Source organism: Peromyscus leucopus, chromosome 15 (genome assembly GCF_004664715.2).
Source record: "Peromyscus leucopus breed LL Stock chromosome 15, UCI_PerLeu_2.1, whole genome shotgun sequence".
NCBI lineage: Eukaryota > Metazoa > Chordata > Mammalia > Rodentia > Cricetidae > Peromyscus > Peromyscus leucopus.
Window position 1 is genome coordinate 32,546,668 of NC_051076.1, and position 17,131 is coordinate 32,563,798.

The following is a 17,131-nucleotide window of genomic DNA, read 5'->3' on the forward strand; positions in this document are numbered from 1 at the left end:
TGTTAACATTGCAAAGATGTGTCTGTCATGCTGTAGTTTGTGAATTAAAAGCAGAGCACATCTATGCCATGGCATTTGTGCTTATACACACATGATGGGCATGCACACACATACAGAAGCAATACGTTTACAATATATATTTAAAGAAAGCTTGGGGCTGTAGGCAGAGTTTTTCTATGTCCCAGCAGTCGCTCCCACATAACCACACAGAGACTTAATATTAATTATAAATGCTCAGCCGATAGCTCGGGATTGTTACTATCTCTTACAACTTAAATCAACCCATTTCTGTTCATCTTTGTGCTGCCACAAGGCTCATTAACCTCATCTATGAACTTCCCGTGTTGCTTCTTCAGCAGCTCCAGCCTCCTCAGACTTCATCCTTCTTCCCAGCATTCTCTCTGTCCCCCAAATCCTGCCTAGCTATCAGTCAATCTTTTAAATTTTTATTTATTTTACAGTGTTCTGCCTGCATCCCTGCAGGCCAGAAGAGGGCACCAGATCTCATTACAGATGGTTGTAAACCATTATGTGGCTGCTGGGAATTGCACTCAGGACCTCTGGAAGAACAGTCAGTGCTCTTAACCTCTGAGTCATCTCTCCAGGCTGAGCCAATCAGCTTTTTAATAATAATGAGAGCAACACATTTTCACAGTGTACAGAAGGATTAATCCACAGCATGGGGCTGTGGAGACAGCTCAGGGGCACTGCTCTAAGACAGGACCAGAGTTTGGTTCCCAGCATCCACATCAGGCAGCTCACAACTAACCTGTAACTTCAACTCCAGGGGTATACCGCGCTTACCCTTCAGGAATAAACATATACCCACGCACATATCATTTAAAATAATGAAAAAGTAAATCTTTTAAAAAAGATTCTTTCCTTGATCAGTTAAGCTCTCGAGTCCTCTCCTGGGAGAGGCCGCTCCGCCTAGGTGCCCGCCCCATCCACTGCTTGCCCAGCTTAGTTTTAGCAAGAATCCCCCAAAGTTAGTTTAGCACTCTTGGTATCTGATCACCCTGGCCTGCTTTCAACAAGAATCCTGTTCAGTGAGTTTAGCAAAGACTCCCTCAACCTTTGTTAATTCCTCTTATTATTTTTCCATCCCCTGACATCCACACCCCTTCCTCTTGGCTATAAATCATCAGCCCCCCAAGTAGAACTCAATCTCTCTTAGTGCTTCAATAAGTATCAAGTGGGATTTTGTTTGTGTGTTTGTTTGTTTGTTTTATACAAGCGCCCAACAGAAATCTTTCAACAGTAGAATTTTCTGGAATAATGAGGGTTTCGAGGTCTCTTGGAATATTCTCCACAGAGCCGCAGGCAAACAACTCGAAAGAACGTCTACACAGCTGTTTCCTCCAGGGGATGACATGCTTGGGAGTTAATGGGCAACCCAACAAACATCTTCAAGTTCGCGTCTCTGGAATGCCCAGGAACAGCGTTCTGGACGGAATAAAAACGCTGAGCCCGGTCACCCCTCCGCCTCCTCGGCGGGCTAGAGTCCCAGTGCATGTCTGGACGCCTGGGCGGCGCGCTCACCGGTGCTCCGCCGAGCAATCGCCCACCTCGGCTGCTGCCAGCGAGCCAACCACCGCGGGGCACCGCTCCCGCGTTCTCCGGGAGGGGGCCCGCGGCGCCGACGTCGCCGGAAGCACCGCCGAGGCCTGCTGACGTCAGCCGCCCTTAGCCCGCCCCCTAACACCCTCGGCCCCGCCCTCCCCTCCCCTCCCACCACGTGTCCTCGCTCGGTCGCCAGAGGCCGCGCTGGGGCGGCTGGAGCGGCAGAGCCGATGGCGCGGTGAAGGGCCGGGCCGCTGTCCTCGTCGCCCCCCTGCGGCGACGCCGTCCGCTCGGCCCCGGTGAGTGCGCGCGGGCCGCGGGGCTGGAGCGGCTCCTTCTCGGGGCTGGCGGGGGAGCGGGAGGTGGGGGGGAGTCTGGGCCGCGGCGGGGCGGGGGCCGCTGCCGATGGCAGCTGTCGCCGCCGCCGCCGCCGCCTTTGTTGCGGGCCGGCCGGAGAGGAGGGCGGCGCGAGCTGTGGCCGCCCCGCAGGTGCACCGGGAACCGGAGCTGGGGGGCGTGTGCCGGGGGCGTCCGGGCAGGGTCGGGCAAGATGGCTGGAGTGAGCCGGGGTTGGCGGCGGCGGCGGCGGGCACCTTCGCGCCGGCCCCTCCCACCTCCCGCCCGGCCGCCCGGCGCAGGCCGCGGCCAACTTCAGGCCCCGGCTCCTGGGACCTCACGGGCATTCCCACTTCCCCAGGCCGCCCTCCACACCCCACACCCCGGAAACATTGGAGAAGCTGACTCCGAACTCCCGGGAGGGAAGATCTTTGCTTTGGAAGTCCCGGAAAATGGGACGCACAAGATGCACACTCACTACACACCCAGCAGTTGCCGGCAGTCTTTTAAGGGGAAGCTCTTTGTACCGGCCTGAGGCGGCTTCATATACAGAGAATTTGCGACCCAGAGGTGGGGAGGAATCCTGCCAGGTCTGGGTTGGCCTCCGCCACCCAGGCACACCCCTCTGTATCACGGACTTGGCTTTGGCAGGTCCTCTAAGGAAGAAAAACTGTTAAGTTTCTGAACTGGCTTGTGGACAGCGCCTGTGAATCTGAAAAATCCAGGTGATAAGTATTTCTTTTGCTAACTATTCAAATGTCCTGTCTAGGCTCAGACTCTTTGACCTGGTAGCACATCAGCACTGCTCTCCTCTGGCGCTGATTCGGTGTTTAGTTGGTACTGGCAGTGGGAAACTTACGCATGTCAGTGCACTCTTTGAAACCTCTTGCTGGAATGCTCATCCACTGTTCTCGGTTCCGTCCATCTGTACAAATGGTTTCTGAAAACTAGTCCGGTTTCTGAACCACAGAAAGCTTTTTAAATATTTGAAGCTAGCCAGGTATATTATCTGCCCACAGCCCCTCTAATAATAATGAAATAAGCCACTTTCCCTGAATCCCTTCCTTCTGGCTGGAAGCAGGTAATGCTTTGCAGGTTTGTGTGCGCCCCAGGCACCCTCTCACGGTCTGAGAGTTCACACTGACACCTGACATGTCTGCTAACTCTTGCATGCAGAGATGGAGTCCCCAGCCTACCCTCTAAATTTGACTCTGAAAGAAGAGGAAGCAAAGGAGGTTCAGATCCGAGAATTGGAGGATGGCCCCCTCTTAGATATGCAGAAAGTACAGATTTATTCAAAAGGCGCATGGGTAAGTAAGAGGGTGTGGGATCCAGCCTGAGAGCCCGGCTTGCTCTAGGCCTCCTCCTGGGGCAGACTTGGGAAGTAAAAATAGCCCAGTCTCATGTGCTCACATTCCTGAGAAAACAGCCCTGTGGCTTCAAAAGGCCGTGCAAGTAACAGAGGGAGGAGGTGGAGGTGGAAACCGCCGAGCTGACTACAAGTCTCAGAAACTGAGACCTTGTCTTCTCGTCACTCTCATTCACCCGTTTCCCGTGTGCCTGACGAAATATCATCATAGATATTGTAGGCACCGAGTGTATGTAAGACTTGGGTCATTGAGTTAACATGAGGAGAATTTAGGCATAACAGGTGACACCCAGTGCTCCATGTCCCCCAGGTGTAAGTGGAAATGCTAAGCTCCAAGGGACACACAAGTGTAAGGGCAACAGTATTTAATACATACATTTATTTGCAGTAGTTACTGGAGTCATGGAAATTGAGTATGAGCTGTAAACATTTTAAATAAGCAATAAATTGACATTGCTTAGTTTTTTTTTTTAATTGCATATAAACATTATCAGTATCATCAGTACGTAGTATTCTTTGTGCCCAATAAAAAGGGCAGCCCTTCATCGTAGAACACAGAGCTGCAGGCAAGGAACTAGAAAGACCCTTCTTCCAAATGCAGAACCTCAGGTACTAAAAGATACCTGCTTTGCTGCCCGGATCCTTGTGTACACTGACTTCCTGAGCTGCAGCCCTACCAGGTGGAGCGTGTTGTGTCTCAGTGTAAACTGTCCATGCACCACCAGGCTCTGGACTTACTGGTCTGGAGCTGTGCTGCCTTTTACCCATTCATGTTTGTCTACCCTGTCCCTCCCCAGTTCTGACTCATGCAGTGGTCAGTTCTGGCAGCTTGAAGACCTCAAAGCAGCAGGATTCTGAGACTAAGTTGAACAACCCAGCATATCTAAATGGACTGGAGCAGTATGGAAATGGGGTGCAGTCAAAGTAGATATCTGATTGTGTTGAGCAAATGAGAAAAGCCAGGTGAGGAGCATGCCTGGCCCAGGAAAGAAAGAAGGGAGTAAGTAGAGTGGCCGGAGGCTGGAGAAGGGAGCCCGGCCGCTTGAGGGGTGGGACTGGGATTTGGGCATTTGTAACCTCTAGGAAGTCTGCTGCCCATTGACAGCTACTGCCCAATGTTAAGACAAGTCCCTGCCTTCATGGAGCCCCCAGTCTCAGAAGGGAAAGGAGCCTGACAGGGCAGTGGAGGTCAGTTCACATGCAAAAGCAGGGAATCTCATGCAGGCCTGAGAGTGTGCTTCCTGGAGAAAGCCTGCTCTTGAGCAAGTGGACAGTTCTGCCCCCTCCCTACCCTGGAACATGGACAGTATACGGAGATGACTTTAGTTGTTGTGACCCAAAGTAGAGGTTGGGTGTGAGGCCCTGCTAACATCCTCTGTTCGAGCCAAGGCATCTACAGTGCAGTTGAAGGTACCCTGCGCATACGACAAGGAACTAAGTAGTCCACAGTGTCAGTAGTGTGTGGTTGAGACACTGATCTAGCACATTAAATTAGGAGAGGAACAACGTAGAATCTGTATTTTAAATGCATATTTTGGTAATAATTAAGATGGTTCATAAGAACTACTCACATGTAAGCTTGCTCTCTAGTAGAATTGGAGTAGAAATACAGTTTCAATAGAAAGAAAAATATACTTTGAACTGAGCCTTATATTGAGTGGATGAAGAAAGGGAAGGGAGAGAGCTTCCACTCCAGGCAAGCGTGATCAAAGGCTTGGGAGAGAGAGGCTGTGGGTGGAGCTGAGATACCCGTGAAGCTGGAACCTTAAGTGTGAGACAGGCAATAGCAAAAGGTAAGTCAGGGGACATGGTGTGCTGCACTGCGAAGTTAGAGCTGGCCTGAGTAACTCTGGGGAATGAGTCTGGTTTGGTTTGGTTTGGTTTGGGTTTTTTCGAGGTAGGGTTTCTCTGTGTAGCTTTGGAGCCTTTCCTGGAACTCACTCTGTAGACCAGGCTGGCCTCGAACTCACAGAGATCCGCCTGCCTCTGCCTCCTGAGTGCTAGGATTAAAGGCGTGCACCACTACACCCCGTTGAGGAATGAATCTTAAGTCAGCCTACATTAATAGGGCTCTGTAGAGCAGAGCTGGGAAGGATTACATACTATAGTCACCTTGGTAAGGCCAGAGTAGCCTGAGACAACACTAGCTTTGGAATCATACTGTAGCTGTATGAATTCAGCCAGACTACTTAGCCACTATTTCCTTAACCATAAAAGTTGAGTAGCAATCCCCATATCCATAGCTTAAATAATTCAAAGAGATAATGTGTTTACATGCATGGAAATACCCCAGGCAGTGCCTGACCCAGCAGGGGCTCCATTGATGCAGATTCCAACTCCCCTCAGATGCCTGTTATGTAGTAGGCCTCCAAGTGTGAAGTGCTTTACAAAACAGTTACCCTTGGAGGTAAGTATGGGAATGCCAGCTTCCCAGATGAGTTAGGCAGTGCACACAAGCTAAAGAACACTTCTCTGATGAGCCCTTAATCATGTGAGAGAGGAAGGACAGGAATTGCAGGTTCTTACCTGTTAGGCCAAGGAAGGATGACTGAAGCTTGAACTGCCTGCAGACTGACTGCCTGGCTTCTCAGTTTTAACTAGAGCCAGCACTGTTTACCTTCTTTTGTCTTAGATCAAATAAAAGGTCTGCTTAGCAGGGCTCAAAGTCTTGCCAAAGTCTTCACAGGGCTCTGGGAAGACTTTCTAAGCCTCTGTTGTGCCTGGGGTGGGTGCATGTTGTGGACTTGTTTGAAGATCCTCTAGCCACGTGATAATTAGGAGAGGATGAGTCCCCACACCAGCTCTTGAAAGTCAACATTTATCCAGGTCTAGAATGTGTTACCTGCTCTGCAGGGATTGATATAACTAGGTCTGCATTCTTCTGTCAGTGAACAGAAGGAGATTATAAATAGTTATGGCCTAGATCTGGAACTTGTAAGTGAGTGGAAGGCCAAAGAGAGAGTTGTTTAAAATCTTGGGTAGTAGGAATAGAAAACACTGGAAATTCTCTAAGTTGCCTGGTTTCCAGAGTGAGGAAGTCTGAGGAATACCTAGGGACCACACCATTTTTATCTCCTCCTCTTCCACATGTAAAGAATTTTTATTCAATTTTACTCCAAAGAGTTGACTTGGTTTTTTGGCAAATAAAATTTTAATTGTTTAAAACTGTTCCAAGTATGACAAGAGAAGAGAAATCCAGAGGTGATATATTTGTCTCAATAGCTCATTCAGTAATACATGGTATATGCCTACCAGCTATAGCAGTAGTTGTCAACCTTCACAGGGGTTGCAGACATCCTGCATATCAGAAATTTACAGTTCATAACAATAGCAAAATGACAGTTAGGAAGTAGCAATGAAATAATTTTACCATTGGTGGTCACCACAGCATGAGGAACTGTATTAAAGGGTCATAGCATTAGGAAGGTTGAGAACCACTGAGCTGTAGGAGCATCCTAGGCTCAGGGAAACAAAGTCAGCACAGTCTCTTTTCAGCAAAGTCAGATCAAAGTGATGAGCAGAGCCATGAAACCAAATGCACGGTGTGACAAGGCACCAGAGTGTTGAGCATGGCACATCAAGGTGCTGTGTAGGTGTGCATCCAGCCTGGAGACTAGTGTTGCCTGGTCTGGGTCTTGGCAGACAGGTGGGTGTGAAAGAAGAGGACCTCCAGCCAAGGGGAAGAGTGGGCAGAGGGATATAGGCATCAGGGAACGATGAGCAGTTACTACAGCTGCAGCATCGGTGGAAAGTCACTCGGGACAGAGCTTGCTCCTCTCTAGTGAGAGCCTTGGACTCACACAGTGCTGGGTCCACATCTCAACCTTGCCCCTGTTGCCTGTGTGTCTTTTGTGTATGTGAGGATCCTCTGAGCCCATTCCCCCAGCCCTTGCTAAACTGGATATCTGCTCTTCTGTGAGATCATTGGGGGAGACCAGGAATCAGTATAGGGCCTGTCCTAGTAAATGTCCCCATATAGAAGAGAGTTTGGAAGTGGCAGTATAGGAAGTAGGCCTAGTTAACAAGGGAAGAAAGGCCAGGATGTGTGAGTGATTGACAGCTTGACTCTGAAGAGGCTGCAGGCCATACATATACTGGTTTTTCTAAGCTAAGGAGAGATAGTATGATCACCCAAGCCCAGATACAGCTTTGAGAAGTTTGAAGGAGAGTGCAAAGTGGGCAGCCTGAAATAAGTTCACTAGAGATTTCTTAACACTAAATTTGAGCTTTGGAGTAGGACTTTTAATGGCCACAAAAGAAAATGCAGAAGAAAGAAAAGCAAATCCATTGGAACAGTAAAAGATTTTGGTTGCTGGCCATCTTTAGCTAGGAAGGCACTCCCTCCTTTTGGAATCCAGAAAAAGGATGGATGAGTGGGGGAGGAAACAGAGAGCCTAGTCTGGCAGACATGCCCACCATTTTGCTGGGATCTCATTCTGTAAGTGAAGCCCGAATTAGCCATTCTCTGCTACTTATGCTCCTATAGATTGGAAGGGCCTAATAAAGTGCCTTCTCTGGCTGGCTCTCCTCAGGATAGCTTTGGTCTTGAGTCAGCAGTAGGAAGTGTTGACTCTGATAGAAGAGGAAAGTGTGTGATCAACAAAGATACCATGGAAAGCAGTAATCCTGTTCAGCTTGAAATCCAGTCACCTGTGCTTAGGGACTCTGGCTGGGAAATAGGGAGGTGTAGGTTGGGATGACATCTTCGTGCGGGTACTTATTTGGGGTGTGGCTGGTTCTTGACTTTCGAGTCCCAAGTGAACTGTGAGCAGATAGCATGCAGTACCTGAGGAGATGATGCCCAGGGTCCCCCAGCCTGAGGATGACAGCTGCTGTGGTAGAACTCAGGAGGGCCTGCACACACCCCGTTCCCAAGAGCAATGAGAATAGACAGACCATTCCCCCTGGGTGAGAGCCCTGACCTGACCTGTGAGAGTAAAGGCTGTGCTCTACCCACTTGTCTGTCAAAGCCCAGCAGATGTGAACATCTGTGTGCATGTACATACCAGTCATTGAGAAAGTACTGTTTGTGTTCCAGGTACCAGCCCTATTTGAGGAGGTGGCCATATATTTTTCGGATGAGGAGTGGGAAGTTTTGACGGAGCAACAAAAAGCCCTCTACCGGGAAGTCATGAAAATGAATTATGAGACTGTCCTGTCCCTGGGTAATGCTTTGTTTTCCTTTGTCTCTGGGAAGCTCTGGGCTCAGAGAACTGTATCACTGTCTCTGTCTTCTTGGCTGCGTCCAGTCTCCTCATCTGAATGGGACTTCCCTCCCTGTGCCTGTGCCAGCTTCATTTCCTGGTTTTGATTTGGACAAAACATACAGATTACGCCCTTCTATTTGGAAACTTGTATTATCTCTTAGAACAGTCCTCATTAGGCCCAAGTGTTCCCATTACTTAAAAAAAAGTGTAGCCTTCAAAATGCCATCATAGATCTAGGCCTTTGTTTTCTTGATCCTTGAGAAGGAAAGCTTTGTTGTCCTACCAGCCTCAGACACTTGGGCATACATCCAACAGTACTCCCCAAAATACACACACTGACATCATCCCTTTTTCTCAGAGTATAACCATTTTGGAGACTTTTCCAGTTTTGATCAGTTGGGTTCTGAAATACTGATTGTTTCAATGGCTTTATCCATCTACCTCTCTGCTAGTCACTGCATGGCTGTTGCTAGTCCAGCTCCATTAGCAGAGATCCAGGAATGCCCGGACAGACTGCTTTCATCCTTTAGGTCTTTTAAGTATCACCACGCTCTGTTCCCATCTTCTTCAGTGGGGCGTGAAGGTGTTTCTTACTCGGTAAAACACAGCTGTTTCCCTGCTTTATTTCTTATGAACAGAATTCCCATTCCCTAAACCAGACCTGATCAGTCGGTTGGAAAGGGAAGAGGAGTATCCTAATTCTGATGAGTGGCGGCTCCAGGGAGTAACCTTGACAGGTAATGAGTGAACCAGTTCAGCGTACACCCAAGGGAAACAAGCTGGGTTTTCAGTTTCCATGTGTATTCTGTAGAGTATTTAGGAGTGAGGCACAAAGATTATGTGTAGGCTTTGGAATGTAAAGATCCCCCCCTTTCTAGTACTGTATGGACTTGGGGTAACGTCTTTCTCCTAGGCCTCCATTTCTTCATTATTGGTCGCAAGTTTACACTTTGATGTGCAACCCGGTGTGTGGATGAAGTGAACTGAGGCTGATACAGCATTTGGTCCACACCTGAAAGAGCATGGCTACTTTGGTGCCATGCCACATGCCTCTACAAATTAGGCATAATGAGAGGAAAGGCCAAGTACATGTGTAGATTGATTTACTCTGGGCTTTCTCTTCCATTCTGGGTAGGAAAGGCACTAACAGCTATAGTATACATTTGAATAGTTATTTCTAAGAAGTACCTAATTTTCAAAAGAATTGGTTGGAAAAACACATTTAATCCCAACACTTGGGAGGTAGAGGCAGGAGGATCTGAAGTTCAAGGTCATCCTTAGCCAGCCTGAGCCACATGAGACTATCTTGAAGGAAAAAAATAGTATGTGTGTAAGTGCACCCACATACACCTATATACTTACACTTACATGTATATGTGTATCATAGTTTTGAGACTACCAAAATATATTTGCTGTTCTCTATAGTTGGGTTTAAAATGCTATATTTCACAGATTCCACAACATGCTTTCCTTTTTGTTTTACTAACATTGCAATTAAGAATGCCTCTTAAGCCGGGCGGTGGTGGCGCACGCCTTTAATCCCAGCACTCGGGAGGCAGAGCCAGGCGGATCTCTGTGAGTTCGAGGCCAACCTGGGCTACCAAGTGAGTTCCAGGAAAGGCGCAAAGCTACACTGAGAAACCCTGTCTCGAAAAACCAAAAAAAAAAAAAAAAAAAAAAAAGAATGCCTCTTAAAATGAATGGCATGTGAGAGCTATTTTTTTCTTCTCATGATACATAATAGTGCATTTTATAGCCAGTGGCCTTTCTGTTTGGAAGATGCAGTAATCACCATAAACCGTGTTTCCTGTGACTGCCTTCCAGATGCAAATGTACGATGAAACAGCTTTATCTTTGCTGTGCGGGAACCAGGTGTCTGCATTATAGGCTTAATTTTGCTGACACGGGTTTTGCCATAGATTTGTTTTTATTGTTTTATTTTGGTCTGGTTCAGTTCAGTTCAAGGGCTATGACTTAGCGCTTGCACAGTGCTTCCAGATTTTTATAATATTAGGTAGTAGTATGGATACATTTGGTTTCCCATCCACATAAACATTGGGTGATGCTGGTGGTACGGGAGTGGGGATCGACCTAGGGCCATGACATGCTGAGTAAACTCTACCCCAGTTGTCTTTTTTTTTTTTCCCCTCTTTATATTTTGAGACAGTGTAGCCCAGTGTAGCATTGAGCTTGTGATCCTCCTGCCTTTGCCTCCCAAAGAGCTGGGATTACAGATCTACACCACCAGGCCCCACATAAACATTGTTTTCATCCAGACATGGCCCCGATATTATTTGCTCCAGGCTTAGTACCTGTATTCAGTTCTCTTGTCACTGCCTAGCTTGGTGACCTTGATATTTCATAGTATCTGTGGTCTCTTTGCTCAACTGCAAAGGTCCTCTGCTACACACAGTATCCATGGTAATGGGACAGAGATAAGGACTTAGGCTGTATTATTTGTTAAACTTTGGGTTCACTTTTGATGAGCTCCAGATTAAACATTATGACCTCCCCAAATCAATGAATAAACCATTTTACATACTGGCACTATTTTTGTCCCTCCTTATTTGTCTTCTAGAAAATGAAGAAGCTGACTTTACGACTCCACATTGTGCAAGCCCAGTGAATACCATCACCTATTTCCCTCAACCTCAGCACTTCACCAGCTTTTGGCATCTGACTCGGGACATCACTGAACTGCCTGAGTGGAGTGAGGGGTACCCCTTCTACATGGCCCTGGGCTTCCCAGGGTATGACCTCTCGGCTGATGACTTAGCTAGCCGGTTTCAGTTCAGTCGGGGCATGCGCCGCAGTTATGATGCAGGGTTCAAGTTGATGGTGGTAGAGTATGCTGAGAGCACTAACAACTGTCAGGCTGCCAAGCAGTTTGGAGTATTAGAAAAAAACGTTCGAGACTGGCGAAAAGTGAAGCCACAGCTCCAAAATGCCCATGCCATGCGGCGGGCATTCCGAGGCCCCAAGAATGGGAGGTTTGCTTTGGTGGACCAGCGTGTGGCCGAGTACGTCAGATACATGCAGGCCAAAGGGGATCCCATCACCAGGGAGGCAATGCAGTTGAAAGCTCTTGAAATTGCCCAGGAAATGAACATTCCAGAGAAAGGGTTCAAGGCAAGTCTGGGCTGGTGTAGAAGAATGATGAGAAGGTATGACCTATCGCTGAGGCATAAAGTGCCGGTTCCCCAGCACCTGGCCGAGGACCTGACTGAGAAGCTCTTCACTTACCAGCAGAGTGTGCTGACTCTGCGCCGGACACATGACTACGAAGTGACCCAGATGGGCAATGCGGATGAGACACCCATCTGCTTAGAAGTGCCCTCTAGAGTGACTGTTGACAACCAGGGTGAAAAGCCTGTCTTGGTTAAGACACCAGGTAGGGAGAAATTGAAGATCACAGCCATGCTGGGTGTCTTGGCTGATGGGAGGAAGTTACCCCCATATATCATTTTGAGGGGGACATACATCCCCCCTGGGAAGTTCCCCAGTGGCATGGAAATCCGCTGCCACCGATATGGGTGGATGACTGAGGACTTGATGCAAGACTGGTTAGAAGTTGTGTGGAGACGGAGAACTGGAGCTGTGCCCAGACAACGAGGAATGCTGATCCTGAATGGCTTCCGGTGTCATGCCACTGACTCTGTGAAGAGCTCCATGGAAAGCATGAATACAGACATGGTTATCATCCCAGGGGGCCTGACCTCCCAGCTGCAGGTGCTGGACATGGTGGTCTACAAGCCTCTGAATGACAGTGTCCGGGCCCAGTATTCCAACTGGCTTCTGGCAGGGAACTTGGCACTGAGCCCCACTGGAAATGCTAAGAAGCCACCCCTGGGGCTCTTCCTGGAGTGGGTCATGGTTGCATGGAACAGCATCTCAAGTGAATCGATTGTCCAGGGGTTCAGAAAGTGCCACATCTCCAGCAACTTAGAGGAGGAGGAAGATGACGTCCTATGGGAAATTGATAGCGACTTGACCAGAGAAACGCCAAAAGACTGTGATCCTGAAAGTGTGGCTGAGGGTAACTGAAGGAAGAGTTGAGGTCAGGAGTGGGTCTCTCATCACCGTTGCTCCGGTCATGGCTAGCACTCACTTCTTTTATGGCCGTTGGTTTCTCTTTTCAAGTTCTCTTTAAATAAGCCTGCCATGCCAGAGTAGACAGCAGGCCAGCAGCATTCTCTCTCTCTCTCTCTCTCTTGTATTTCATTCCGTGGCCTGGATCCAAGAGCGCCAGTGTAGTGGATGAGATGAGCAAGGAGTGCCAGCGCACTTCACATGAGAGCAGTACCACAGCTAAAGGTTACTTGGGCATAAAAGCATAGTCCGACATTGTCTGTTCACAAAAGCTTATCTGAAAAGACAACTCCTTCTCTTACACATGCTGAACTTTCAGGGCTGGTCTGTTTACTTGCATTACTTCACACAGTTGCACTGCCTTTTGCTCATCTGCAGGACTGTGACCCAGGGAGAGAACGAAGTCTGCCTTTAGTACCTCTGAGCCTCAGGTCTGCGTCCTAGAGTGGTCATGCCATGCCCACCAGGGAGATGATAATATGTAGTGCTTGCTTTCCTCTATGAGGGTTGAGAGTCTGAAAACATCCTAGTCTCATGGAACTTCAGATGGGGTGAGCCATTACAGTCAGTTCCTGTTGTCACCAGATGTCTGACGGGCATTTTAAATTGAATCTTTGAAGTCGTGCAGAGCTGCTTCAGCAGTTAGGAGAACATACTGCTCTTGCAGAGAACCACAGTGTGGTTCCCAGCACCCATGGCATGCCGCTCATAACCACCTGTAACTCCAGCTTCAGGGGACCCAATGACCTCTTAGCCTCCTAGGCACCTGCAGTCACATGCACAGTTCCACACACAGAAACACAGTATATATGTAATTAAATGTTGGGCTAGAGAGATGGCTCAGCAGTTAAGAGTGCTTACTGTTCCTTCTTACAGAGGACTGGGTTCATTTCCCAGCACCCACATGACAGCTCACAACCAGCTGTAATTCCAGTTCCAGGGGATACAGTGCCCTCTTCTGGCCTCTGTCAGTTCCTGTACGAATGTGGTGCACACAGCCTCATGCCAGCTCACATGTATATACATAAAACAAACCTTTTTTAAAAGTTAATCTGCACTGGAAATAGTAGTACAATGAGTAAAATTTAAGGCCCTAAGATCATCAAGTGGGGGTGGGAGGTTGTGTGCAGAAGAGGAGCAACTTTGGAAGGAAGCGGGAATGGGAGCCCAGCAGAGTCCACCTAGCAAAAGCCTGGGGCCCCCCACACATACCTTAAGCAAGCAGGAGAATGCCAGAGTAGGGGACACATGGGAAGCACAGACATGTCACCCATTCTCATTCTCTTTTTCAGTCCACCTGCAGCCTTTGAAAAGGAAAGTGGCCTGTCTTTAACAGAAGACCTCAAACTATCTTAACATATCTTCCCCTTTAAAAAAAAAAAGTCTATTAGTGGACATTTTACTTGCCCGCCCATTTTGTGCTGTATAATCACAGGCTCTTGGTGACATACACCTCCTTCCTGCTCTCATCTCCTACCCTTGACACTGAGCTCTAAACTTAGGGTAGAGCAAGCAGTTCTTCTTACTGCATTCAAGGTAACTGTCATGCTTTCTTCCCGTGTCCCCACTCTGTATAAAGGCCTGTGGATTCAGGCCCCTTTCTGTTGACCACTGCTGCCCCAATAAGCTCCAGACTTTGAGTTGCAGTTTTGTCTTTTCTCATTCTTGCTTTTCCCCTCTCTGTTAGAAAACATTTTCAATTTTCTAAACAATTTACCACTCCAGGAATCCAATCAAAAACTGTCAGAAGAGGAGAGGGCAGAAAACCATGCTAAGGCACAGCTGTGCACACAGGTACTCTCACCCCACATCAGCGTGAGCTTCTGCTCCTCCAGATGCCGCCCTCGCTCTACAGCTGCTGGGGAGTGATGGAAAAAGACAGGGACTCACAGCAAACAAGATCCACAAGGCAGCCATTAAACCACCTCCTGTCATGGAATAGAATACTGTTTTTGTTAAAAGTTAGAAGATAGCCAGAAATCCAAGCTAACTGTGATTGAAACGTGGGAGGAAAAACTTGTAAGAAGATGGCTGCAGAGAGATCAAAAAGGGCAATGAGGCTCTGAGCATCCCAGGTCTGGACGCAGCCAGAGTACCCCATCTCAAGACACCCCCACCCATCCACCCCATATGGTGTCAGCCAAGCCTAAGACCCTTAAGTTTAGCCACAAGCTTAGAAAAGAACCATTCCAGCCCATTTCTCCTTTTGCAGCTGTCTTCCCTGCCCATCATAGAAGCCTGTAAACACGAATGGACAGATATCTCCTGGAAAAGAGAACATTGTTCAGCACCAAGATGCACTGTCACTGCAGCTCTTGTGTCTGTTCCGTGGAGCAAAACTTGGAGAGTATACCTTTGCGCATGCTTCAGTAGAACCTGCTTCCACGCAGGTCAGGACTACAGAAAAGCTTTTGGAGAAACCCGTCACTCGTGTACTCCTGTTACTTATACATCTCACTGAGCCAATGAGATTAATAACAGGAAAATCAAGACACTGGCATAGTGCCAGAAGATGGCTTTTCTGTAGGTAATCTAGGTTAGTATGGAAGATAAGAGTTTTAAGATAAATGATGCTGTTACACTTTACCTTCTTAATCTGGTTGGCAGCTAGATCTTTTTAGGGTCTTATTTAATGGCCCTGCTTTCCCTGTTACCCTCTTTAATGAGGCAACCCTTTGGTACACAAGCCAAGTCTCTAAATCATCTGCTGTCTACACAGAACAGGGCCCACTGACCCATATTTACTTGGTTAATTCTTTAATATTTTTATCAAAAGGGCAGTGGGAGGGTTGGGCCTTGAGCTACAGCTGCTTTTAGACTTCAGCTCTACAAGACCAGGTGTGAGTCACCGACTATTGTTTCCACAATAGTAATTTGTATTCCTGCCTAAGTCAACTGTTAAGAAAAACATTCCTTCAAAGCTATCTGTGCTACAAAAGTTCTACCAGAACCTCGTAGGCAAAGCCATTGCTAGATCTGTCATTCCAAATACTCAATCTGGCCAACAGGTTGCTGTGACCACTTCTTCCTCCAATCAGCTCATGTGGACGCTATACGCTTCTGGGCAACATTACCAGTTTCTACTCAGGTACTCATTCTCCTGTTTGCCGTCCACTTTTCTGATCTGTTTTAACCAGTCATTACAGCTGCCCTGTTTGTCAGAGTTCCAAACACATGACCCTGACTTCTGAGATCTGAATGGACTGACATTTTGTTTGCCGTCAGCTTTGTCTGCACTGTCTTGTCATCCCCAAATGGCATGTTACACTCCATACCATCGGTGGTGGTGGTGGTGGTGGTGGTGGTGGTGGTGGTGGTGGTGGTGGTGGTGGTGATTGTGGTTGTTTCTTCCTTCCACTGTCCTCTTTCCCAACTCTGTTTCTCTTGCTTTCGAGCTTAAACAATGCCATGTTGGGGTTTCCACACAGAAGCCAGGTATCTTGACAAAGAGTAGAAAATAGACAACTTCTGTTTCATTCCATAACACCACTCATCAGCTGAGATGCCTTACAGGTTACATAGCACTGGAACTTTCCTAGAGTGGTGGTTCTGCTGTCAGGGTCTTCTGGGTGCTTTCTTCCACTGAGTTAAGATGATCTATGCCTAACAGAGCCCAGTACAGCTGTTTAGCAGAATAACGGTTACCAAGAATTACCATAGCACATTGAGACTGTACTCCCTACTAGATAGAAACTGATCCCAGTAATAAACTTTGATAACAAAGACAATAGGCTCTGGTGGTTTTATTTATCTGCCCATATTGTCAAAAGTTTTTAAATTTTAAGTTAAAAAAATTTAAGCTATTGCCTATACTTTATTCATCAGATTTGGTAGCACTGTATTACACCTTTGAAGCAAAGTCTTCATGGGGTGTACTGTTACAAGCATTTTTTTTTTTTAATTGAGGGGAATGTGGGGTTTTAAACTAGTTCTTAAAAGTTGGAGGGGTTTGGCCAGGCGGTGGTGGCGCACGCCTGTAATCCCAGCACTCGGGAGGCAGAGCCAGGTGGATCTCTGTGAGTTCAAGGCCAGCCTGGGCTACCAAGTGAGTTCCAGGAAAGGTGCAAAGCTACACAGAGAAACCCTGTCTCGAAAAAACAAAAAAAAAACAAACAAACAAAAAAAGTTGGAGGGGTTTCCCCAGTAAGTCATGTTTTAGCAGTGTTAGTCTTAGGAAGGACATAGCGGTGTCAGTCATAAAAGGACATCCTAAAAGTTAAGGATGAATCAGAATGTCCTAACAAGTTGATAAACAGGAATCGTTCCTTTTTTCATAAACTTCTCAAGTGAAAACATCATATTCACAGGCCTTTCTTTTGTGCTGTTAGACATGGAGAAGTGTTGGGTGGACTTGGTCACAGCAGGGATGACAGAAGTGCAGAGAGAGAGCTACTATGTGCTGAATACTGGTGTGCCTAGTAAAGCAGAGCAGACCTGTTGCAGTCACCTGTGGCTAAACCCATGACTAAAAACCTTAGGGTAGAAACAACTTGGAAGTAACTCTGAAATTACCCAGTTTCTAACAGCTTTCTTCTTCCAAGTATTTTTCCTAAGTGATCCTTGGCAA

At 47.5% G+C, this 17,131-nt stretch overlaps 1 protein-coding gene across 4 annotated transcripts; it reads left to right on the forward strand.

Moving 5' to 3' along the window:
• Positions 1-1,732: 1,732 nt before the first annotated feature.
• On the forward strand, positions 1,733-15,855 carry Pogk (pogo transposable element derived with KRAB domain). Of its 4 annotated transcripts, none has more exons than XM_028864365.2 (6): positions 1,775-1,862; positions 2,261-2,624; positions 3,076-3,209; positions 8,307-8,433; positions 9,114-9,212; positions 11,054-13,425. In XM_028864365.2, exons 3-6 carry the CDS (start codon positions 3,078-3,080, stop codon positions 12,517-12,519), a joined length of 1,824 nt encoding a protein of 607 aa, XP_028720198.1. In that variant the 5' UTR covers positions 1,775-1,862; positions 2,261-2,624; positions 3,076-3,077; the 3' UTR covers positions 12,520-13,425. The 4 variants fall into 4 exon arrangements, with proteins under 4 accessions (XP_028720199.1, XP_028720198.1, XP_028720197.1 ...); XM_028864364.2 differs by lacking the exon at positions 2,261-2,624 and adding an exon at positions 14,777-15,855 and having other exon boundaries at positions 1,780-1,862; positions 11,054-12,532; XM_028864366.2 differs by lacking the exon at positions 2,261-2,624 and having other exon boundaries at positions 1,733-1,862.
• The last annotated feature ends 1,276 nt before the right edge of the window (positions 15,856-17,131 follow it).